At 49.9% G+C, this 22,990-nt stretch overlaps 8 protein-coding genes across 8 annotated transcripts; 4 read left to right on the forward strand and 4 right to left on the reverse strand.

Annotated features, from left to right (window-relative positions):
• Positions 1-25: 25 nt before the first annotated feature.
• Positions 26-1,751, reverse strand: nimX (cyclin-dependent serine/threonine-protein kinase CDC28). The gene is made up of 4 exons (XM_022542658.1): positions 1,418-1,751; positions 808-1,316; positions 586-749; positions 26-511 (listed from the first exon to the last, which is right to left on the reverse strand). The coding sequence occupies exons 1-4, from the start codon at positions 1,452-1,454 to the stop codon at positions 250-252; spliced, it is 972 nt and encodes a 323-aa protein (XP_022402745.1). The 5' UTR covers positions 1,455-1,751; the 3' UTR covers positions 26-249.
• A 202-nt stretch (positions 1,752-1,953) lies between these two features.
• On the forward strand, positions 1,954-3,458 carry alkB (oxidoreductase, 2OG-Fe(II) oxygenase family). Its single transcript, XM_022546156.1, has 2 exons — positions 1,954-2,274; positions 2,358-3,458. Exons 1-2 carry the CDS (start codon positions 1,980-1,982, stop codon positions 3,182-3,184), a joined length of 1,122 nt encoding a protein of 373 aa, XP_022402746.1. The 5' UTR covers positions 1,954-1,979; the 3' UTR covers positions 3,185-3,458.
• Positions 3,459-3,841: 383 nt separating this feature from the next.
• ASPGLDRAFT_122549 (uncharacterized protein) lies at positions 3,842-5,634 on the forward strand (the record flags this gene model as incomplete). The annotated part of the gene is made up of 2 exons (XM_022540333.1): positions 3,842-4,440; positions 4,506-5,634. The coding sequence occupies 2 exons, from the start codon at positions 3,842-3,844 to the stop codon at positions 5,632-5,634; spliced, it is 1,728 nt and encodes a 575-aa protein (XP_022402747.1).
• A 177-nt stretch (positions 5,635-5,811) lies between these two features.
• Positions 5,812-10,926, reverse strand: ASPGLDRAFT_122663 (putative ABC transporter; the record flags this gene model as incomplete). Its single annotated transcript, XM_022540343.1, has 15 exons — positions 5,812-5,943; positions 5,989-6,033; positions 6,088-6,541; positions 6,595-6,884; positions 6,943-7,194; positions 7,242-7,803; positions 7,853-7,930; positions 7,978-8,644; positions 8,696-8,743; positions 8,797-8,921; positions 8,973-9,071; positions 9,123-9,245; positions 9,294-10,197; positions 10,255-10,426; positions 10,477-10,926. The coding sequence occupies 15 exons, from the start codon at positions 10,924-10,926 to the stop codon at positions 5,812-5,814; spliced, it is 4,401 nt and encodes a 1,466-aa protein (XP_022402748.1).
• A 2,324-nt stretch (positions 10,927-13,250) lies between these two features.
• ASPGLDRAFT_122804 (RNP domain protein) lies at positions 13,251-14,348 on the reverse strand (the record flags this gene model as incomplete). The annotated part of the gene is made up of 1 exon (XM_022540359.1): positions 13,251-14,348. The coding sequence occupies one exon, from the start codon at positions 14,346-14,348 to the stop codon at positions 13,251-13,253; it is 1,098 nt and encodes a 365-aa protein (XP_022402749.1).
• Positions 14,349-15,395: 1,047 nt separating this feature from the next.
• Positions 15,396-17,593, forward strand: ASPGLDRAFT_45067 (NADP(+)-dependent, decarboxylating phosphogluconate dehydrogenase). Its single transcript, XM_022546157.1, has 3 exons — positions 15,396-15,495; positions 15,835-15,971; positions 16,049-17,593. Exons 1-3 carry the CDS (start codon positions 15,479-15,481, stop codon positions 17,371-17,373), a joined length of 1,479 nt encoding a protein of 492 aa, XP_022402750.1. The 5' UTR covers positions 15,396-15,478; the 3' UTR covers positions 17,374-17,593.
• A 237-nt stretch (positions 17,594-17,830) lies between these two features.
• ASPGLDRAFT_73189 (anticodon-binding domain-containing protein) lies at positions 17,831-19,347 on the forward strand. The gene is made up of 3 exons (XM_022549660.1): positions 17,831-18,373; positions 18,435-18,948; positions 19,012-19,347. Exons 1-3 carry the CDS (start codon positions 18,318-18,320, stop codon positions 19,108-19,110), a joined length of 669 nt encoding a protein of 222 aa, XP_022402751.1. The 5' UTR covers positions 17,831-18,317; the 3' UTR covers positions 19,111-19,347.
• Positions 19,348-19,494: 147 nt separating this feature from the next.
• ASPGLDRAFT_122562 (glycoside hydrolase family 15 protein) lies at positions 19,495-21,632 on the reverse strand (the record flags this gene model as incomplete). Its single annotated transcript, XM_022540335.1, has 2 exons — positions 19,495-19,719; positions 19,785-21,632. The coding sequence occupies 2 exons, from the start codon at positions 21,630-21,632 to the stop codon at positions 19,495-19,497; spliced, it is 2,073 nt and encodes a 690-aa protein (XP_022402752.1).
• Between the last annotated feature and the right edge of the window lie 1,358 nt (positions 21,633-22,990).

The raw sequence follows: 22,990 nt of genomic DNA on the forward strand, positions 1-22,990 counted from the left end.
GAACAAAAGAAATAACAAAGAAAAAAAAAAAAAAAAAAAAAAAAAAAAAAAAAAAAAGAAGAAGAAAGGGGGAAAAGAACGCATTCAAGCGCAGAGACATAAAAACGGACAATAAAGGGATACAGGGTGGCCAATAAAGGACTGTATCATTGTCCGCAGTAGTGGACGTCCCTTTCTATGTCGAGGTCCCTTGCCGGCTATCCACGTATGATAGAATCACACAAAGGTGGAGATAAATTCGTCAGTCCACTAGTGGTATCCTTTTGTCCGGTTGCGACCAGAATAGTAAGAGCTGCCGTGTTGGAAGTATGGGTGCAAGCAGGCCTGTTTCGCGGAAAGCCGGCGTACTGGGTCATACTCGAGTAGCCCTTCTATGAGATCGAGGCCGGCGTCTTCCAATCCAGGAACGACATTAGCCATATCTTGACGCTTCCACTTGGGGAACGTAGGTTTGTAGTCGGGAAAAGATGAGATGCCAGGCCAAATGTTCTCGTCTGGAGTACCAAGAAGCCTGTAAAGAAATGACCTTGTGTTAGTCCAATATCTTTTGTTGTATGACTTGACCAAGGAGCTCAGGAAGCGCACCGGAAAATCTTGAAAATCTCGTCAATCTCGGAATCACCGGGGAAGAGCGGTCTACGTGTGCACATCTCTGCAAAGATTGCACCAGCAGACCACATGTCGACACCGGTGGAATATTGCCGACCACCCAGAAGAATCTCAGGAGCACGATACCACAATGTCACGACCTGGTTAGGAGTGTTAGCTATATCGCTGGCGTGACTGGCATCAAACAGTAGAGCTTACTTCGTGAGTGTAAGTTCTTAGCGGGACACCAAAAGCTCTCGCCAATCCAAAATCGGCCAATTTCAGGTTACCATCGCGGTCGATAAGCAGGTTCTGCGGTTTGAGATCCCGATGCAGGATACGGTGGCTGTGGCAGTATCGGATTCCTTCCACGAGCTGGGCCATAAACTTCTTGACCATGGCATCTCCCAAGCCCATGTCTTTCCTCATCGTAGTACCGTCTGGAAGGGCCTTTCCGCGTCCACCTTCGCTCACGGGGAGAGCCTCCATGTACTTCTTGAGGTCGAGATCCAGGAATTCGAAAACGAGATAAAGCTTGTGGCCATCGGCGTGCACAATATTGAGAAGGCTGACGATGTTGGGGTCGTGCATCTCCTTGAGCAAAGAAATCTCACGAATGGCTGTGCTAGGAACACCTTCATCTTCCGCTTCCAGACGAATCTTCTTCAGGGCAACAATACGGCCGGGGTGGGTGAGTTCGCGGGCTTTGTAGACGACACCGTAAGTCCCTGAAAAAAAAGAGAAGAAAATGTCAGTTTCCTAAGATTTTATTTGATCTCGATGGGACAAATCTAAGGCAATTTCGAAGTGACATGCAGATCCGACGTACCCTCTCCGATCTTCTCAATTCGGTGGTAGTTCTCCATGTTGGCGGTGAGTATATGTTCTGTTTTAGAATATTCACACAATGACAAAAAGAGAAGACTCGTCCAGTATCAGATAATCGAGCAATAGTCGTGAGAGTCCGTTGGAGTGTTGATCCCTCAAGGAGTGAGGAGTTATAAACAAAGGGCCGGGTGTTGTCAGGAGAGAAAGAGAAGGAGAGCAGCAACAACGAGCGAGTTGAAGGGAATCCCAATTGCCAACCGGCCACGGTCGTAGCAGCGAAGTAAGCGGCACCAAGCAAACACCCAGCGGCGAGATCCCGAGAGAAGTAGTCGAATTCAACCGGCTTGACGATAAAATGGATCCTGATTCTTTCTTTATTTTCGCTGTTGGTGGTGGGGAGCGAAGGCGGTGAGCGTTGCGCCCAAACAAACCGCCAAAGGCGGTGGACGCGCTTCCACGTGACTTTATTTATCATTCCGTCATTATTTTTTTTGGCAGGCAAAGAACCGTTACTTTTTATATCTAATGCGCTGATATCGTCCAGTGAGCCCTAGGAACAAGATATGGCTCAGATCAAAGGCCTTAATGCTCATGACCGTCCTCCGGAGTCCATCCGTCAGCGCTACAAGAAATATCAGAAAACCCCTCTAGCGGAAATTGACCACGACTCTAGCATACTTGATCTCCAGGCCTTGGACCCGGACAGCCTTCCGGATGGTATCTCTGTTTCGGAATGGAGGTCCAGCGAGGACTTTCGACTGGCATTTGACCAGTTCGTCAAAGGGGACGGCAGCATATGGCAGCACAGAGGTCCTCTACTTGAAAATATTCCCGTCTTTACTCATCGATCCGTCTCTGGTCAGCACAAGCAACCACCTTATCTTCCTTAGTAATTGAGGGAAGGGTAGGGCCCATAAACTCGGAGAACTAATGAATACCAGGCTTGCTAATGATCCCGTCAATGTTTCCCCCCACCGTCCAGATCGAGCTGCTGTCTCGTCTATTCCACCGGGACCTGTCAAACAACGAACACCAGACAAATGTTCATCTGCATTACGATGTTACCTATCCCGATCAGGCAAAAAACATTGAGACTCCAGATGGACCCGCTTCTTCAAGCTTAGGCCAAACTCGGAATCAATTCCCATCTTTTTTTGCGGATGATCCAACGAGGACCATCCACCCCAACGATCCAGGAACGCATAAGCCGATCACGGTACAGAACTTGTTAGAGAAAAAGCTCCGCTGGGTCACACTGGGTGGCCAATATGATTGGACTGCCAAAGTATACCCAGACGGCCCTCCCCCTCCATTCCCGAATGATGTTGCGGAGCTCTTGCGCGCAGCCTTCCCAGAGACGGAAGCACAAGCTGCAATCCTGAACGTTTATTCTGCCGGGGACACATTGAGTGCCCATCGCGATGTCAGCGAGGAGTGTGATGTGGGCTTGATCAGCGTTAGTTTCGGTTGCGATGGATTGTTCATGATTAGCCACGACGATGGCATTGGCTGTGAAATTATTCGTCTTCGATCAGGTGATGCCGTGTACATGAATGGTTCATCGCGATTTGCATGGCATGGGGTGCCGAAGATCTTACCAAATACATGTCCGAGTTGGCTGGCAGACTGGCCATCGCTATCTCACGACAACACAGACGCATCACAGTATGCGCTTTGGAAGGGCTGGATGTCCGGGAAGAGAATCAACTTGAACGTCCGACAAATGATGAATTCTATGCTACATGAGGCGCTTGTCACTGGCCATTGAGCTAGTGTGGTGATGAAAGGCCTTCAGAGTACGGCATCAAGTGCCCTCATCTTATTCCCGCCCTTCTAGGCGTCGGTTGTCCAACAACTGGGGGACGGGACCTACGATATTGACGAATATTCCATACATAGAATTTGCTTTCGGGTTGTGATCTCGTTAGCAGCAAGTATCCTTTCTCGAGCATTCTTTGGTTGTTTATATAGATATTTGATCTGTACATACCTACATATGGGGTTTAAAAAAAAAGCAATATGTTCCGTTGATTGGAAATTCCACACTAGATTTCCCTATTACAAAGTAATCCCAACAAAAGCAAAGAGAAATGTATTGTGAATGGAAAGGTTGTGAATAATCTCCACAGTCCGGTAAAAGCTTGGCAAAACACTGCAGCTTCCATCATTCCCTCGTCCGCTCTCTCCATTTCTTCCACCTTTTCCTACTCTCCAACTCAACCACCACGTATTTCTATAAAAGTCTCTGCTCCTTTTTGTGCCTGCTTTTATCCGGCACGTTTTCGTATGAGACAGACAAACCAGGTCATGATTTAGCCTGAGAAATCGCACAGCATATCCTGTCATTCCGCATTTCACCGACAACCACGCGTCTCGCAAACCTGCACCTGCATTCAAATCCTTGACCTCGTGGCTGTTGTGAAACATGGAGGACGCCCCTTCTTCTCGACCAGCTGAGGTCGATACCCCCGAAGGCTCTATTGGAGGCGATGACAACCAGGGCCAGACACCTGCCGCGAAGGGCCAGTCGGTCAAAGACCGAAAATGCCAATACTGCCAACAATCCTTTACCTCATCCTCTCTTGGTCGACACCTCGACCAATTCCTGTTTAAGAAGAAACCCGACGGTATACACAATGTCGAGGAGATCCGACGTCTTCGAAGTGGTATCACCCGACGCCAGGCGCGCACTTCGACCGGCAAACGGGACACCCCTGAGCGAATCACGGCGAAAGGCCAATCGGATCCGTACGGCGCTGGAGAGAATGGTGGGAAATCACGGGATGGTCAAGTCCGTATGATGTTTAACACGCCAACGTGGCATGCGACCGGTGTTATCAATGATATCCCGAATCCAAACAATTCCCAGGATGGCGCTGCGCGATACACGCCGTCGCAGTCCCGGACGGGGTCTATAAACTTGCCAGACTATGCTAGTCGGAATGCAAGCTCGCAGAATCCTGATACTATGAGGGCATTGGAATTGGCCTTGCGAGAGGTCTTGGATAACATTAGAGCTGCAACGTACGTTTTGTCCATTCCCATTTTTTCCTAACCAGAAGGATACTTACGAATATGTTGTACTATAGTTCCAGAATGCGGCCACGCATTTCTCCATTTGATTTTGATATCCAGTCTCAAACGTTTCCATCGCTTTGCTTACAACTGCTTCCGCCTCCCCCGAGCCTTTTCTCCGCGGCTCCATTCCCATCTCCTCCTTTCTTTCCCTTGGAACCGCCGGGAGCTGAGCATCTGGAAATCGTTCGACAAGCTCTTCGGGCCAAGATTGCGCAATGGCAATCAGATCAGCTCTCTACTGATGCTACGAACAATTCTCAGTCCGGAAGGTTCGGTATGGGTATGGATTCTAATATGATTGCTCGAGGTGTCCAGCAGCACGAGGATATGAGCTTGAGGCATCTTGAATTGGCATATAAACATTGGATGTCGCTTCCCCCGGAGGAGAAAGACAGTGTATGGAAACTAGAAATCACCCGCGCATTCGCCCGGGAAATGGAAAAACGGAAATCCGTGGACGAACAGTTAGCGCGTGTTCAGCAGGAGGCAAATCAACTCCGCGCGCAGGTCGAGAGACTCGGTTCCTGTCAATGGCCAAGAGAGTTCGCTCTCTTCCCACCGGATACTCTCCCATTACCGCGCGATGTTGCTCGAGAGCTGGACGCAAAGGAAAGCCATCTCAACCCTCATTCTCCTCGATGGGATTACGAAAACGTCGTGGCCAAGTGGAAACGAGTGGTTATGCATGATCGAAGCATGGGCCGAGTTGGTGTAGGATATTCGAACCCCGTCTTCGAGGATAGCGAGAATTCTCCAGAGCAGTCCAAGCGACGTACGGGCGACGAAACCAACCATAGCCGTTCGAAATCCATGCAGGGTGCCCGCGCCTCAAGTCCTGAAAATCAACAATCTCCTCAACCTGGCGGTCAATCTGCCTCCTCGTCCAGCCAGTATCGCTCGCCTTACCTCGAATCTAGCCGGAGTCCCGTAGCTGGCGGACCACCAGCCAAACGTGCTCGTCTGATGAACGGAAATGGCAATGGAAACGGTCCTGAGGGACCTGCTGCTCCCTCTCCGAATCAAAGTGGCCCTAGCGCTTCTCACTCTTGGAACTCTCACCACCCACCTCAACCTCTTACGGTGTCTAGCCTCGCGACACCCTCTGCCCCAACTCCTTCTCCGTCTAATTCTGGTGCATAGTCTTGGATCTATGGCTTCTTTATAGTATAGTATAGATGGTCGCTATACTGTTTTTCTTGGGGTAGACCTGCTCGCATGATGACAATTGGGTGGATTCAATTTATAAGTACACGAACTTAAAGCTCTGACTCTCTGAACAATGTACACTAAAATAAACGAACAATTCATAACACTTGCTCATTGCTTGACAGTCTTTCTTGTCTTTCGAGCACTCAGCCATTTCTTCAAGTCTTGTATGCCGTGAAGATATAACCAGGATATGATGAACACGACAATGAAGTTGAAAATGATGTATCCGAAGAAGATGCCCTATGCTGTTAGTATTCTTGCCGAAGGATAGGGCATCAAACTCACATAGTCACGCCATTTATGACTATAGAAGACGTTGAAACTTGCAGCCTATCAACCATTAGCACCAAACCACCATACCAAGGGCACCAAAGGCAAACATACAAACTGGTCCCCACTCGCAAACTGACAAAACGCACACAACCCACCCCCAGCATCCCTAACATACCCCCCAGCCTGTTGCACAAACCCCCCCGCATACCCCTCACAACTCTGCCCCGGCGGCACCGTAAACCAACTCTCCTCCCTCTCAACACACCTCACGGGAACCTGATGCACCACAACCCCCAAAAACCCCTCAAGCAGATAATGAAACGGCGTAAGCCAGTACATCCAGCTCTGCCAGAAATGCGGCAGCGCGCGGTAGGGCACGACGACGCCGCAGAAGGCCACGACGAATGTGAAGAAGGCGGGGACGAGGAGCGAGGCGAAGAGTTCGTTGGGAGAGAGCGCGGCGATAAATTGTCCGAAGCCGACGTAGAATAACTCGAATAGCATTAGGAGGAGCCAGGTGAAGCCCGAGCGGAAGGAGGTGCGGGGGAACCAGGTGCCCCAGTACCTGTTTATTTTGGGTTAGGGATGATGTTTTGAGTAAAGGGTAGAGTGGCTTACCAGCAGTTGAAGTAGATGGAGCCTGCTACGATGGAGTAGGGTATTTCGGGGAGGATGGCGCTGGCGACGAATGCGACCCAGGAGTAGATCTTGGAGCTGGATTCGCGGGATTCGTAGAGACCACGGAAGTGAAGGTATCGTGGTTGCAGTTGCTGGATTAATGGGGGTGAGATAGTAAGCGTCATGAAGACAGAAAAGAGTCGTGATTGCATATCGATATAGCTATTTCCCAGATGCCAGAAGGTGAACGTGTTGAAGAGGCCAGTGAAGATGTGAAGCATGAACTTGCCCTATACGAAGTGCTTGTCAGAGGTCGGCTACGCTCTATATGAATCCTGGGATGCTTACCAGTGCATATTCCGGGGTTCGCCAGTATGCAATAAAAGCACGCTTCGTTGTAGCCAGGATCTGAGTCCACAGCGGCATGGCGAACTCTTTTTCGTCATTTTTGTTTCTCTGGTCTGTATTACCAGCACGGGATTCGACGATTTGGTTGATGTCTTTCATGAGTTCCTTGTATTCAGTAGAGTTCTCCCAGACATCAGCCCAGTCTTGTCCGCTGTAATTTGGGTTTCCGGCGCCTATTACTTCGAGCATGTACTGCTAAGGTTAGCATTGCTAATAAGGGTAGATGGAGTAGTACATACCTCTGCCGGATTCGCATTCGGAGGACACTTTTTACCACCATTCTCTTCAAAGTACTTGATAAGTCTCTGTGAATCCTGCCCCACTTCGCCATTATAAACGACCCTGCCTCCTGCCTTCAGCAGAAGTAACTCATCAAACTGGTCGAAAAGAACAGCAGACGGCTGATGAATCGTACAAAGAACCGCCTGTCCAGCATCCGCTAACCGTCTCAAAAAACGAACAATATTAAACGCAGCCAGGGAATCAAGCCCAGACGTAGGCTCGTCCAGGAAGAGCAATAATTCCGGCTTACTCGCCAACTCAACTGCAATTGTGAGTCTTTTGCGCTGTTCCTGGTTTAGTCCGAAACCCATTGACCCAACCGTGGCGCCGGCGATTTGGCGCATTTCCATTAGGTCAATGACTTTCTCGCAGTAGTCGTATTTTTCTTTGACGGGGACGTCTTTGGGTTGGCGGAGGAGGGCTGAGAAGCGGAGGGATTCGCGGACTGTTGCTGTGGGTTCGTGGATGTCCATTTGCTCCGCGAAACCGGTTGCTCTTTGGAAGCTTCTGGGGAGGGGTCTGTGGAGGTTTAGGATTGTTCTTTTTGCTGTGTGCCAGAGATACTCACTTTCCGTCCACCAAGAACGTGCCAGTGACAACGCCAAAGTTAATGCGTTGCGCCAGAGCATTGAGCAGAGTGGTTTTGCTGCAGAAGGTCAGTTTGTTATTGTTGTATGAAATTGAAGTACCAACCCTGAACCAGAAGCCCCCATCAGAGCAGTAAGACGACCAGGCTTGACATAACCCTGAACATTCTGCAATAGCTTCCTTTGCCCGCCCTTATACGGTATTGTATATGTGACATTCTGCCACGTGAAGATTGATGTATTCTCAGCAATCCCCTCAACCTTTTCCATGGAATCTCCTGGCTCATTCTCTCTCGAGTCAGGCCCAGCAGTATCCCGTTCACCAGATTCCTCATCCTCAGGCTTCTTCTTTTCCTTGATTGTATGCTCGATTCCTTTTGGTGCTTCACCCCTCTTGAAGACAGTAACCGCCATCCCACCCTTGTTAGGCTTCTGCCTTTCCATGCCCAGTACAGTCAGAGCGACAAAGAAGATAAACCATCCGATCACAATACCAAAATTCCGCCATAAGTGTGATCGAGTGTATGTGTATGCGCTTCGGATGTAATTCGCGCCATGAACAATTGTGGAATCCGGAGTGCTGCCCTGTATTGCGCAGCTTTGGTGGCCCGGTAAGGCATTGGGGCCGTCTGGTACAATGGAAGGCGGCTCGCATTGAATGTCCATATTGTAAAATTCATTTGCCATTATTGCTTCGAAGCAATATTGTACGGGGTTGATCCAGATTAACCACTTGAGCCAAGGGTGCATTTTCCAGGGTGGGATGAGATATCCTAGCATTGTTATCAGTTATGATATTGAAGGTGTACTCGAGCTGCCCGTACCTGTATAAACAACCAGGGCTTGGATTGCAACTCCAGTAAGTCTTGTAGCTACGAATAATTTAGTTAAGCTGCTAAAGAATGGGTGTTCCGATTTAACTTACCAACGTCAAGCGACGAGACCAACGCCCCTAAGGCTCGAAAGAAAGAGTACATGGTCATGGTGAGTATGAATATAAAAAGGAAGTTGATAAAGAATTGAGAAGCTGTCCTTGAAAGATTCGACATGCTAGCATGTATTAGCATTATACCTCCTGGATGCCATAAGGTTGAAGCATACAAGTAGACAATTACATCAAATAGCACCACTTGGACAAACACAAGTGGGACGTCGACCACGACTTGGGCCAAGGCATAAGCTGCTGGACGATAGAAACAACTAGGAATGTCAGTTACGTTCGGGAAGAGATAGGAATATTGTGATGCTCACAAACTTTTATGCTTCATTAGAATCGGCCGACTCTGGAAGGCTGCTGTGAGTTCGGCCATTGCAAGTAGAGCATTGAAGAGAAGAATGAAGAACATGACACCGCCCCTCGTGAAGACCCCGTTGCTGTATATGTGTCAGTTATCTCGTTCAAAGCTAGTGAGTAGGACTGACCTGGTCTGTGGAAGGTCGAAGAACAGACTTCCTATAATGAGTGCCTGGAAGACAATCACGCCCCATTTAATTACCAGAGACTGACTGTCTCCAATCATGACAAGGAACTGTCTGTGGGTGAGAATGATAATTTGCTTGTAGAGCGATATCGTATAGTTCTTCTTCTTTAGCTGGCCCCTGGCGGTTTCTCGTTCTTTTCTTTGAGACTCGATTTGTTTTTCGAATTCTTCAATATCCGCATAAACCGCCTTAAGATTGTCACTTTTGCGGTACGCCCTTTGAAAATCTTCAGCAGAGCGTGGAATCCGTTTTTCCCATCCACTCTTGATGCGCCGTGCATGCGGATCGCTGACAGAAGTCAGGAAGTCAGGTGTCGTCCATCGTGGAGGACATTCGAAGCCCAGCCGTTCAAAATAGGCTTTTGCATGCTCCGTGCGCCCAAAGTAAGCACACTTGCCGTCTTCTATGAGTATTACCTTGTCGAATTGACGGAACAGGCTCTCGGACGCTTGGTAAAGAGCCACCAGTGAGGAAACTTCGGCAGTGTCTGTTAAGCTTCTCAGGCTTTGCACATACTCAAGAGCCGTGCTCGCGTCAAGGCCTTTGGTCGAGTTGTCCCAGCATTGTGTACTGCCCTTCGTTACCATCGCCTCGCCTAAGGATACACGTTTTTTCTCGCCGCCAGAAATTCCTCGAATTAGTTCGTTGCCGATCTTCGTACCCATCGCATGTTCAATCCAGAACAATTTTGCAATGGCAGTTAAGTAGGTGCTCTGGTAATCTTTCCGGCTTTCGCCGGGAATGCGCGATGCCTTGCCTGGAGTACGGGACTTGAGAGCGAACATGAGAGTATCTCGCACGGTTAGGGTTGCATAATGAAGGTCGTCTTCCGGATTATACAGCACTGTAAGGCCCAAGAATAAGCCATCATTCTAGCTGCACCCAATCATCATGAGCATACCTTCGGAGCGATATTTATCTGCCATAGTTTTTGAATCAGTACCTCCGTAAAGGACATCTCCCTCGATACCCATGTACCCGGTCCTTTGGTTTCCAATGACCTTCAGGAAAGTAGAGCACCCAGAGCCTGGTCGTCCAAGAACAAGGAGCATCTCCCCAGGACGGACGCAGCCCTACATATGTGAGAGTCAAGACTTGTATGGTAAAACACAGTGGAACGTACTGTAAAGCCATCGATAATTGTCCTCGTTGGTGGTTTCCCAGCACCAGCGCCCTTCCTACCCTTGGTTAGAAGCTTCTTAACCAACCTCGGTATCCCCAGAAAAATATCAAGAATCGTCGGCTGAAGGACGGCTCCCACGCCCACACCTTTGACAGTGAGGTCCTTCCACACGACTCCCGAATGTCTCGTTTTCTCTTCCTGTGAATTCGTCTTTCTTTCCCGCCCGAACATCCGCGAAACCAACTTCTGTATCTGGTCCAAATCTTGACCCCCACTGTCCCCGCTGGGTGCATTGCTCTGGGTAGAATGTCCGTGTTCCGGGTCATCTTCGTTATGCCGTTTCTCGTACACAGGTTCGGAGGGGTTCTGATTCTCTTCATTGGAAGGTGGATTGTCGATTGGCGCAGCGTCTGTAGCGGAGCGTGTGTCGGTGGTTATGCTTGGGGCCATGGACTCCAGGGCCACAGATTGTGCAGCAGGTCTTCCTTGTTGGGGGCTTTCTGTGTCCATATCGAACGGACAAGCACCAGTGCTGCCAAGAGGAACGATGTACGAGGTCCTGTAAGTAGTGACCGACAATTAGCAGCAACCGTAAATGTTTTGGATGATAGCAGCTCTGTTTGTATGAGTATTAAAGCTCTCGTAATGATCTCGGTGGAGCCTTGAGTGACAACAATGGACCTCCCAACTTTAACACAATGAGCTGGTTGTTAATTGACATAACATTCGTATAATTGTAGAGCCCGACTGGTCCAACTCTCCGTTGTTGACAGAGGTATCTCATCATGAAGTCATCATAATCTTCCGGGCATGTGCGATGGTAATGATAGTAAGATCGATGGTTCACCCAGGGTTTATCAATTGCAGATAAGCCAGTCATGCTCGATGCTGTTCAAAGTCAAGATCTCATCCTCGGGGGTAATAGAGGCGTGTTCTTCCTGCCGATAAGAGAGGGGTCCGTCTTCTGAGGCATTTGGCGGAACCAGAGATGAACACATCGGAGGCTGATATTCGGTGTTTGGAGCGACAGATTAATGTGCTGGTGAAATGGACAAGAGTTTGACAAGACGAAAGAGGGCTGATAGAAGCAGGGGATGTCTGCTTAAGGCTGATAACACACACTCTTCTACCTCAAAAGCCTGCTTCGATGCTAATCTGCCGTGTTTCTACGAAGTATCAATGGGGGGAAGCCATCAGAGGTAATTTTAAGAGGCCGGCTACAGAGTAGTGTTACAAGACTCCGTCCGTAGATGCAAATCGATGCATCTCTCAGGTTTTCACAATATATGTTCAGCAAATTAGCACCCGAGAGACAATGTAAGAAATGATCACGTTGCACTGTAGACTCCCTTCAACATCATCAGCATCACAGGTGCATACGCCTGGCTCAACATGTACTCGTATCTCAAGCACCCTGGCCGATCAGGTCTCATAAAAGAGGAGGCTGGTTAACCAGGTCATTTACACAACACCCATATCAACCACGCTAAACCCTGTCTGTCACTAGCCCAACTGCTTAAGTCTATGACACCCAATGGCAGCATGTATAATTGACCCACCCGCAGATCGCAGATTATGTAATTGGGGCAAGACAATCAAAGGACGACCAGCCACCGACCGCAGAAAAATCAGCGAATTAAGACAGCAGAGCACTGACGGTTTAAAATAGTAAATAGAAATGGCTGGGAAGGATACACCGTACCTGACAGGTTTTTTTATTTTTCCTTTTATATGCTAGGGAGCCCGCGCGATTTAGGGAGTTTTCCTGTCTTTTTTACTTCTGTTCCTCGATTTTGCTTGTTTACTCCTGCTATAGTTACACGGAGGTTGTTATACATCTCTCTGTTTGTCTCTGCTTTTTATCTCGATTACTTCAACACGAAACTATAGAAGAAGAGCTCCCAGTCGATCACTGAGAAATCCAGCCGAATTCACCAAGGGGAGAAATATACCCATCTCTCAATAACACCTCCCCGGCTCTCTCACTCTCCTCCGTCCTAATCCAACAAAAACAACACCGCAACCATGAAGCGAAACGTCGCCATTGCCGTCATCATCATCATCCTATTCATCCTCCTTGCCCTAGCCGGCTTCGGAATCTGGGCTATGAAGAACCACGTTGCATTCTTCTCGAGGAGGAAGGACGAGGATGAGGAGAGTGCACCGGAGTGAACTTGATTCTACGATAAAATGAGATGAATTGAATCGTACCGAAACGAATCGAGCCGAAAACAAGCACTACGCTAGACAACGACTGGATGATTCGAATGCTTTTATACCCCTTAATAACGAGTCGATTTTTATTTTTATTTTTTTATTATGCGCGCTATACGACACGATACATATATACGACCGTCTATATTACTACTGTTTATCCACGATTGACGATATCATGTTCCTATCCCGGGCGATATTCCATGATGTTCATGTTTCGATGATGCGCCGTGTTTGTCACTACGAGTCTTATGATGGACAATATTTTGTGGTTTTTTTTTTTTTTTTTTTTTTTTTTTTTTTTTTTTTTTTCTTTTTTTTTTTTTTTTTTTTTTTTTTTTTGTGGGATTGTGAAAGGCGTTTTTCTGCTGCTGCATTTACATGTATTGTGATTTGCTTGATACTTGAATTGAATACCCAAGAAAATAAATATGGTCTAAGAACGCCTTTACAAAGATCTAGGACACTTCCATGCGATTATCATACAGTTGCATTATGTATACTCGAATTATGCCAGGTGCAGGGTAGAAGCATCCCAAATCATCCCAAATCATCCCAAATCATCCTAGAATCTTCAGTCCACCCTTCGTCTTTCCAGGTTTCTTGACTCCGTCATGCTTGACCTTGCCTGAGCCCGGGCGTCCGCCAGAACCGCCGCCACCGGCACCACCATGGTTCTTCTTTCCTCCCTTAGCGGCATTGCCGGACACAGGACGAACTTCGGTCATGGCCCGTCTCAAGAGGATTGGATGAGAGCCAATGTACTTGCCCTGCATTTCTCTCGCGGCACTGAAATAATCGTCGCCGTCACTGAAGCTGACGAACCCAAACCCCTTACTTTTCTGTGTGCGCTTGTCGCGAATGACTCGAGCTTTCTGCACCGAAGAAAACTGGGAGAACGCTTTGAAGAGGGAATCGTCGGTTACCTCGCCTGCAAGGTTACCCACGAAGAGTCGGAAATGTGCCGGGTCCCATTCAAGGAGAGTGGAATCGGTCCAAGTCTGACCACCACCAGAACGCATAACGGTCTTGGAATCTTGCTGGGGGCGCCCGGGAGCCGGGGTGGGTGTGTTGGATGCAGGAGCACTGGTCGAGGGTGTATAGCCAGGCGCGCCTGGCCCTTGGGCAGCGCGAGGGGCGGGCCCTTTGCCGGGAACGGCAGCTGGCATTTCCTGGCTGTTAACATAGGCACTCTGCCACTGAGCAATTTGGGCTTCCGTCTCCGCATCTACACCAGAATCATTGCGTCCATAGTTCCTCCCATATGCGTTTGCTTGGTCCGGATATGAACCATAGGTGGCGTCGTTATATTGTGCCTGGCCATAGTATGATGGTCCGTTTTGGTAGGTCTGCGGTTGCTGTTGATAGTAATTTCCGTGGCTAGAGGTCGTCGGAGCTGGATAACCAGTTGTGGTAGTTGGCGGAGCTTGGTAAGAAGGCTGGCTGGCGGCTACGGCACGCGGTTGAAAAGAGAAGGCATTGTGTCCCGATCCTGGCGCATTCCCACCATATCCACTAGTAGTACCGGGTGACGAATAGGAGGGCGGAGCGGCATATGCTGGTTTAAAGCCGGACGAAGCAGTGGTTGTGGGCGCAGGAGGTCGCGGAGGGAGCGACGAGGGCGTTTGCTTCAGACCTGGAGGGGGCGGAAAGGACATGATGAACGAAGAGCTCGGACAACGTTACAGATAGACGTGATGCGCCGTGTCGCAACGAACAAGCACAGCAGCAAACGTACCTTCAGGGCTTGACTGACGCAGCAGTCTCACGCCAGACGTCACGCCTGAAAGAGGTGAGGTGTTATCCTGGTGTTTTCTGAGGGAACACGTGGAGAGATTGATTCTCGACTCGCAATAAGCAAGCACTAGGTTAGGAAGATCGAATACCCAAAGCAGGTATTTAGACGTTGTTGCAGATCTAGATGTTCCAAGATGGTCGGTGGTTGAAGATGCCGGTGATGTGACCCGGGGAAGAAAAAAAGCATCGGGGTTGGGAATGGGCCGCCGTAGGAGGCAAACTGCACAAACAGCACCGCCACGGATAATCTGCTACATGTGCCACATGTTCGTCCTTGTGGACGCCACCCCCACTCCAAACCGACTTAGGAGCATGCAGTAGCCGTTGCGGCTTTTGATGTCAGTAAACGGGGTCACACAGCATACATTTTGCAGAGTCTACCCCGTGGTATAAAGCCAAGCGGATAATCAAGCGGAAAAAGGCACCGTAAATGAACGGCTATGGAGAATCCGACAGAAACACATCTGACTCAGCACGAGGCCGAACAGTCGCCGGTTCTGCTTCACCGAAGACAGGTTGGTTTTTGCCCCTCTCCGTCGTCAGGTTATCTGCCCCGCCGTCAACTGCCGCCATCTCCGATATCGTTGATAGTATCAGGGTGCAGTACTGCGCATACAGTAGAGCAATTGTAGCAATGAGAGATATTAGTACGTGTATACTGGATTTATAGACACTAAAATATCAGCAATTGAGGCAATTGAAGCATACCGAATGCCTATACCATAGTAAAATGTATTTATTCACCGGACGACTCTGCTCCTCGGGCTGCCCCGCCCAGCGCCGTCCCACCATGACGGAAAGCCGCTCCGTAATCCGTATGGGATCAGAACAGTCTCTTTTTCTTCTCTCCTCTTCCTCTTCTTCTCTTCTCTCTCTACTCCTCTCCCTCTTTCTTCTTCATCAACTATTCTCGGAGCCGATTTTCCGCTGTAGATACAAGAATCTACAGTTCTCTCCATCTCCTTAACCACTTCACATTTTCATCATCAAAATGGCAGACCAGGCAGTGTGAGTCCTTTCCGTTGATTCTAACTCCCCCTTTTTTTGCTCTTTCTGGCTGGCTTCTTCAATCTCATCTCCGTCTTTTTTGTTGTCTGTTGTTTTCCTTGTTTCCATCTGAGCTTGTTGGGGATGAGCAATGAGAGCTAGTTTGCTCTTCGGAAGGGCTGGACGACATGGTCTTTTCGCAAGATCATGGCGCAGTCCGAAGAAGAGCACGGGGAAGAATCCCCAACCCCTTCAATTGTCCCTTGCGCCCAGTTTTGTTGACATTAGAAATTTGGCAACTGACAAAAGCGCTCGTCTCGCCGGCATCAATGTCGGCGCTCCAGCGCGTCCTTTGCCCAGTGCTGATTTCGGTCTGATCGGTTTGGCCGTCATGGGCCAGAACTTGATCCTCAACGCCGCCGACAAGGGTTACACCGTTTGCGCCTACAACCGTACCACCGCTAAGGTCGACCGTTTCCTCGACAATGAGGCCAAGGGTAAGTGTGGCAGAGAAAATGCGATATGACATCATGGTGTGGTGTTCACAGGAACTAATGTGATATTTCCATTTCAGACAAGTCCATCGTTGGTGCTCACTCCGTTGAGGAGTTCTGCTCCAAGCTCAAGCGCCCCCGCCGTGTCATGCTTTTGGTCATGGCTGGTAAGCCCGTTGACCAGTTCATCGAGGCTCTCCTGCCTCACCTCGAGGAGGGTGACATCATCATCGACGGTGGTAACTCCCACTTCCCCGACAGCAACCGCCGTACCCAGGACTTGGCCCAGAAGGGCATCAGCTTCGTTGGCAGCGGTGTCTCTGGTGGTGAGGAGGGTGCCCGTTACGGTCCCTCTCTCATGCCCGGTGGTCACGAGGCCGCCTGGCCTCACATCAAGGACATCTTCCAGGGCATCTCCGCCAAGAGTGACGACGGCGAGCCCTGCTGTGACTGGGTCGGTGACCAGGGTTCCGGCCACTTCATCAAGATGGTCCACAACGGTATCGAGTACGGTGACATGCAGCTGATTTGTGAGGCCTATGACCTCCTCAAGCGCGGTCTCGGCCTCTCCCCCAAGGAGATTGGTGATGTCTTCGGCAAGTGGAACACTGGTGTCCTTGACTCCTTCCTGATCGAAATCACTCGTGACGTCCTCTACTACAACGACAACGACGGAACTCCTCTCGTCGAGAAGATCCTTGACAAGGCCGGCCAGAAGGGTACCGGCAAGTGGACCGCCATCAACGCCCTTGATCTCGGCATGCCCGTCACCCTCATTGGCGAGGCTGTCTTCTCCCGCTGCCTGAGTGCTCTCAAGGACGACCGTACCCGTGCCAGCACCATCCTTGGTGGCCCCACTCCCAAGTTCGAAGGTGACAAGCAGGCTTTCATCGATGACCTGGAGCAGGCCCTCTACGCCTCGAAGATCATCTCCTACGCCCAGGGCTTCATGCTCATCCAGGAGGCTGCCAAGGAGTACGGCTGGAAGCTGAACAAGCCCTCCATTGCCCTCATGTGGCGTGGTGGCTGCATCATCCGCTCCGTCTTCCTCAAGGACATCACCAACGCTTACCGCAACAACCCCGACCTCGAGAACCTCCTGTTCGACGACTTCTTCAACAAGGCCATCCACAACGCTCAGAGCGGCTGGAGAAACGTTGTTAGCAAGTCCGCCCTCTGGGGTGTCCCTCTCCCTGCCTTCAGCACTGCCCTCAGCTTCTACGACGGCTACCGCACCAAGGACCTCCCTGCCAACTTGCTGCAGGCCCAGCGTGACTACTTCGGTGCCCACACCTTCCGCATCAAGCCCGAGTACGCCAACGAGAACTACCCCGAGGGCAAGGACATCCACGTCAACTGGACCGGCCGTGGTGGTGACGTGTCCGCCTCGACCTACGTTGCTTAAAGTTGCTTTGTTTCTCCGTAGGACACGACGCATTGCGCTGGACGTGAAATCCTCCATCTTTTGTAGGGTGGTGTCATGCCCTGGGGAACTGAGCCGAGCTCTGTGGGGAATGATGGAAACGATTACGGTATAAAAAGATGTGCAATAGTTTTATGTATTTAGATGCCCTATTTTCTTTTTCCTCGTTCTTAATCATCGTCGAACATTCGATTATGAATCAGATGTCATGGAAACACATGAATGAAGTCTTTCTGTTCAATTTCGCCTATGCATATGAGATATGAGGGAGTACTTTGGAGTACACTCTATTGTCTCTTGTAGTGAACATAGCCATTGTAGTAGAATTGCTGCGATACTTGATAAGGTGTCCACTCCGCCCGCGCTAACCGCATTCAGCATCCGCTGTGTCAACGTCGACCCTGGCGGCCGTCATCCACGCACGTCGCCCAGCAGCTCTCTTGCATCTTCCCCCCTCCATCCCGCCTGACGAGCCAGCAGTTTCTCACCTGCTTGGCCGTTTCTCTTTGTGCTACTGTTGGCTTGCCTCTAGAACCAGATCGCGTGGTTCTGTTTGTCCGTCGTTCATCGCCTCAGCTAGCGCCCGCCTTCCGCTACGCTACGTCCGACTCGGTCTGGGTTAGGGGGATCGAGTTCTTGTCGCGAGACGAGACATTGCGTGCATGCAGCTTCCCTCCTTCTCATATTATTGAATTTGGGATCACGTTGGGGGTTCTTGTCACGCGCTTCGCCTTTCTTGTTTGTTTGAACGGTTTCGGTAATCTGTTTTTGTGTCAGTCGCTCGACGTCGTTTGTTACTTGGAAAGGCTCTGAAGGAAGAGTGACCTGGCGTCCGGTGTTCCTTCTATATTACGGTTCCTGGTGGTGGCTTGTTATAGCTACACGACAGATAATAAGCGCTCGTGTGTGTGGCTATAGGCTTGGGAATGGCAGCTGCCATGGTGCCACTGGAAGTGGCATTGAGCGGTGCAATTGGTGCACGGTAAGCTTCTGTCAGCATCAGGTCGCAGAATGCGATACTAATAAGCTATTGTTTTCTACAGCGTTCGCATCAACACATCTTCACCCACACCTTCGACGATTGAGGGAACCCTCTTTACCGCCTGCCCCATCACAAACCTCGTCGCCATCAACACCAAACCCTCTCCAAACCCCGCAGACGCAAAACAAGCCCAAGCCGGTGACTACAGCATCATCCCCGTCTCCCGGATCCAATCTTTCAACCTCATCTCCCTCTCCCCATCGTCTAACGGCCCCGATGGCTCCTCTTTTACTGATGCAGTTCCTCCCGTGCAAGCGCTCGATATCCGCGCCCTGAAGACCCGTGAGGCGAACGCGGTTGGCAAGGCGCAGGAGAGTGAAGCGAAGCGCGGGAAGGGCGTTACACAGGAGGCGCAAGATGTGTTTGATGCGTTTAACCGGACGATGCCTACGAGATGGGATGGAAGTAACATTATCGTGGCGGATGCGGTGTCGATAACGGCGCCTTATCGGGTTGATGATTGTCGGCCGTTGGTGGCTGGTGATGTGGCAGCGCTAAACCATGTGCGCAAAGTGGTATGTTCTCTTCTCGCGATACTGTGGTCGATATTTTCCAATACTAATCATATGATTGTTCAGCTCGAGATGGAGCGTAAGAAGATCGAACTCCGCAACGCCAGTGCGTCGATTGGCAAGACCGGCACTCATAACAACGCTGGCCAGAGGAAGGGCGGTTAACCCCTAATCTGACATAAATAACAAATATAATTGAAACTTCTTGTGAAGAAGAGGATCTGATACGATACAGTATCAGAATTCCTTGGTTGAGTTGGGCTGTCTCAACCATCGGTTTACCTTTTCGAGTGATTGGTGAGCTGTATGCAATATGGGAAATGAGCTGGATGTACTGGAGCTAGCTTTATCATTTTCAATGATGATATTATGGTTTAGCATGAATCGAATTGAATATCAAGCAAATTCTCTAAATCCAAGGAAGTAAACATGACCATGAAAAAAGGTTTGGTCAAACAATACTACTAAATTGATAAACCATTAACTAAAGCAAAGTCAAGATTACTACGTAGACCAACTCAAGAAAACCATCCCATCCTACTAATCCCCTCAAGATATATCTGACTTATGACCCCTGCTCAGCCGATCCAAGTTAATCGCAGCACTGACACAAGCCAAGTGACTGAACGCTTGCGGCGTATTACCCATCTGTTCACCCGAGATAGCCACTTCTTCAGAGAACATGCCCAGGTGGTTCGAGTAGGAGAGGATATTGTCGAAGTGGGCGAGCGCCAGCTTGCGGAGGTTCGGGATGTCGACGTCGTAGGTTGCCGCCTGCTTAGTTTAGTATCTAGATGCTTATGTGAAGATATGGGAGGGGAAGGGGGGAGGGGACATACACGAGCCATGGCTTCGACGAGCCAGAATGTAACCATGATAAAGGCGCCTTCGCGGCCGCCCACGCCGTCGTTGGCCTTCTTGTGGTCGTATCGGAAGACCATACGGGAACTGGAGAGACCTTCTTTCTCAGGTGCTTGGAGGATCTTCTTGAGCGTGCTGATGAAGCGGGGATCGTTGGGTGGGAGGAAGAAGACCAGGGGCGCGATCAAAATAGACGCATCCAGGACTTCGGGGCTTTCGAAGCTCTGGGAGAAATGGCCGCGGTCGGAGTTGTATCCCTTATCCATGATTTCGTCGTAAAGCTCGTCGCGGATCTGGACCCATCTGTTTCGGTCTGGACAAGGGAGACTGGAGCGTTTCTCGCAGAGACGGACTGCTCGGTCCAGGGCTACCCAGAGCATGATCTTGGAGTAGATGAAGTTCTGGATTTGGCCACGGGATTCCCAAATGGACATGTCCTTTTCGTGCCGCACTTCGATAACGTAGTTGATCATCCGACGGATGGCTAGCCATTGGTCGTAGGTGACGGGGTTGCCGTGCTTGTTGTACAGGTAGATACTGTCCAGCAGTTCGCCGTAGATATCCAACTGGGTGTGGAAGACGGCCGCGTTACCTACGCGGACGGGCTTGCTTCCTTTATATCCATCAAGGTGGTTCAATTCCAACTCGGGGATGTCGTATTCTCCTCGAATAGTGAACATCAGCGGTAGGAATGGCCGCTTACTGCCTGGTTCGGCCGCGTGGGCGTGCGGAAAGATGCGGTCGAAGATGAAATTGACATACGCCTCCGCTTCGTCGCTGTAACCCATCTTGAGGAAGACATAGAGTGTGAAGGAGGTATCTCGAACCCAGGAGTAGCGATAATCCCAATTACGACTCCCACCCACGTTTTCCGGGATGGAGAAAGTTGGCGCAGCAACAATGGCGCCAGTGGGTTTATAGGTCAACAATTTCAGAATCAGCAGACTGCGCTCGACCGTTTCACGGTACTGTCCGCGGAAGGTGCATTTCCGCGTCCATTCGGTCCAGTAATCGTAGGTCTCTTCCTCTAGGCGCCTGATATGGCCTGGCACGGCGACACCCATGGGCATGCTCATTTCAGGGCTGTGTAGAACAAAGTGGATGGCTTGGCCTTCCGAAAGCTTTATGGTTGCGACGAGCCCCCGGCCTTGCATCTCCGGCCTCTCCTCCAGCCGGAACTGGGCTTTGGGGAAGCCAGCGATGTCGGGCTCCGACGAGGTGGCGCAGATCGCGAGTTGCAGTCGCTCTGTTTCACTTTCGAAATGAACTGTCTGCACCGGATGCTCCGAGAGGTCATCCTCCAGCTTGGCGCGGGTTATGTGGGAATCGCGGGCATAGTTGAATGCCGGAAAGAGCTCAACTTGCAATTCCATGGTGCCACGGCTACATTCAATTTTCCGAGCGACTGCTGAGTGTCGCAAGCCCGACTTGAACCGGTTGACTCCGGGCTCATTGCAAGGGCAGTATCCAGTCAATAAGCGGCCGGTTTGGTGGGTTCGCTTGGGGGTGACGGCGAAGTAATCCACCAGGGTTGCTACTCCGTCATCGTTGGTCCAGCGGGTCTCAAGGAGGTTCGAATAGGGCAGATATCTCTGCTTGCTGAGCGGACTGTTCACCCCCATGGTTGGTCTGACGCTCCAATGGCCTCCCTTTTTGGAGTCCATCAAGCGACAAAAGATGGAGGGGGAGTCGAAGACAGGCCAGCACATGAAATCCATGCTTCCGGCCTTGCTGACCAGAGCACAAGTGTGCATATCTCCGATGAGGCCATAGTCCTCGACGGCATTGTAGTCCGGGACGTTCTGGACTGGGTATTGTTCGGCCATATTAAGAGACTTGGGGCTGTCAACAGGCAAGCAAAATAGCACTTAGTGTAAATGAAAATGAAGCAGAGAGCATCCCACGCCGGGGGGATACGAAGGAGAGCTAGCGAAAGAGTTAGGGACAAAAGAAGAAAAGCAGGAGGGGAAAGAGGATTGATTCGGAGAACATATAACAAATAGCAACAGATATCTTGTGCTCTTGGACTAACGACATGATGATGAGAGCGACGGTAATTATAGCCGTGAGGGATCATAATGGCATCTGAGAGGATTGTGCTGGGATGGGATTATTCTGCGGTACGAAAACGATGAAATAATTGGATAGACCTCGACAGAGTGAGGAAGAGAAACTCGGGCCATAGTCACATCACCATCATAATCGGATAATATTTAGTACCCCTGGAGTATGTTTCATGGAATAATGCTCTTCTTGTTTGGTATCGTAGTCCTATTATAGTCCTGATTTTCCCGCATGGGGGATACATAGATCTGACGAGCAAAGCAGTCGACTTCATTGACTGTGAGGAACATGGCGAGGATCAATTGGACCTTGCATTCAGTCGCAATTCCTGTCTGGGTTTAGGAATGGTGGTCTGGAGGCGCAATGAAGGTGGACTAGAGCAGTGATCACCCCGGAGCTATTCTCCGCCAATAACGATGGCGCTGGTCAACCCCGGATCGACCGGAGATCTGAAGGCTGAGACAGTGGTAGCTGTGCGTATATTATAGCAGTAGAACTGTACACAGAAATAAAAGATAAATGGACAACTGTAGATAGTAGTTAGTAGTAGACAGTGTTAGGTTAGTTGGCAATAGAAAAGCGAGCAACAGTGGTGGTGGTAGACAGAGACTCAGGGGCGGCAGAAAGGAAAGTCACGTTCTGGTCTCGTGCCATCTCTCGACCTCACCTCTTGTCTGTCTTGTCTGTCTGTCTATCTTCAACCATCTTTGCTTCTTCGCTTCTTTTCTTCTAATTGACAGTTTGGATCTCGTTCTTTCATTACTTTGTCTTTCTCTTTTTTGTTACTTTCTCTGCAACAATTGCCATTGATTTGGCTCCCCTTGCGTTGTTCAATGCAGTTTTCGCTGTCGCCCTATTGATTCTTTCCCTGTCTGAATATATTTCCTTCTCAATTTCCTCTTTCTTTCTCTTCTCCATCTTCTCTCTCTCTCTCTCTCTCTCTCTCTCTCTGTCCTCTCTCAATTATATTTTCATTCTCTCATATATTTCACTCATTCCCGACGGTGATTGTCATTTCTCCCTCCGACCGCCTTTCAGTTCTTCTCCCGTATTTCTCCTTTCGGTTGCTTCCCAACGATCAGCCCGACAGACAGCCTGTGAAAAAAGCCGTGTGAAGGAC

The sequence above is a fragment of the Aspergillus glaucus genome (assembly GCF_001890805.1).
Source record: "Aspergillus glaucus CBS 516.65 unplaced genomic scaffold ASPGLscaffold_6, whole genome shotgun sequence".
Classification (NCBI taxonomy): domain Eukaryota; kingdom Fungi; phylum Ascomycota; class Eurotiomycetes; order Eurotiales; family Aspergillaceae; genus Aspergillus; species Aspergillus glaucus.

Bases quoted from the DNA above. Each gene is read 5' to 3' on its own strand.
- ASPGLDRAFT_73189 (XM_022549660.1), top strand. From the start codon at position 18,318: ATGGCAGCTGCCATGGTGCCACTGGAAGTGGCATTGAGCGGTGCAATT. The intron at 18,374-18,434 runs GTAAGCTTCTGT...TGTTTTCTACAG, and splicing joins AGCGGTGCAATTGGTGCACG to CGTTCGCATCAACACATCTT. The intron at 18,949-19,011 runs GTATGTTCTCTT...ATGATTGTTCAG, and splicing joins TAAACCATGTGCGCAAAGTG to CTCGAGATGGAGCGTAAGAA.
- alkB (XM_022546156.1), top strand. From the start codon at position 1,980: ATGGCTCAGATCAAAGGCCTTAATGCTCATGACCGTCCTCCGGAGTCC. The intron at 2,275-2,357 runs GTCAGCACAAGC...AATGAATACCAG, and splicing joins TACTCATCGATCCGTCTCTG to GCTTGCTAATGATCCCGTCA.
- nimX (XM_022542658.1), bottom strand. From the start codon at position 1,454: ATGGAGAACTACCACCGAATTGAGAAGATCGGAGAGG. The intron at 1,317-1,417 runs GTACGTCGGATC...CTTTTTTTTCAG, and splicing joins AATTGAGAAGATCGGAGAGG to GGACTTACGGTGTCGTCTAC. The intron at 512-585 runs GTGCGCTTCCTG...ATTTCTTTACAG, and splicing joins GAGATTTTCAAGATTTTCCG to GCTTCTTGGTACTCCAGACG.
- ASPGLDRAFT_45067 (XM_022546157.1), top strand. The intron at 15,972-16,048 runs GTAAGTGTGGCA...TTTCCATTTCAG, and splicing joins CCTCGACAATGAGGCCAAGG to ACAAGTCCATCGTTGGTGCT.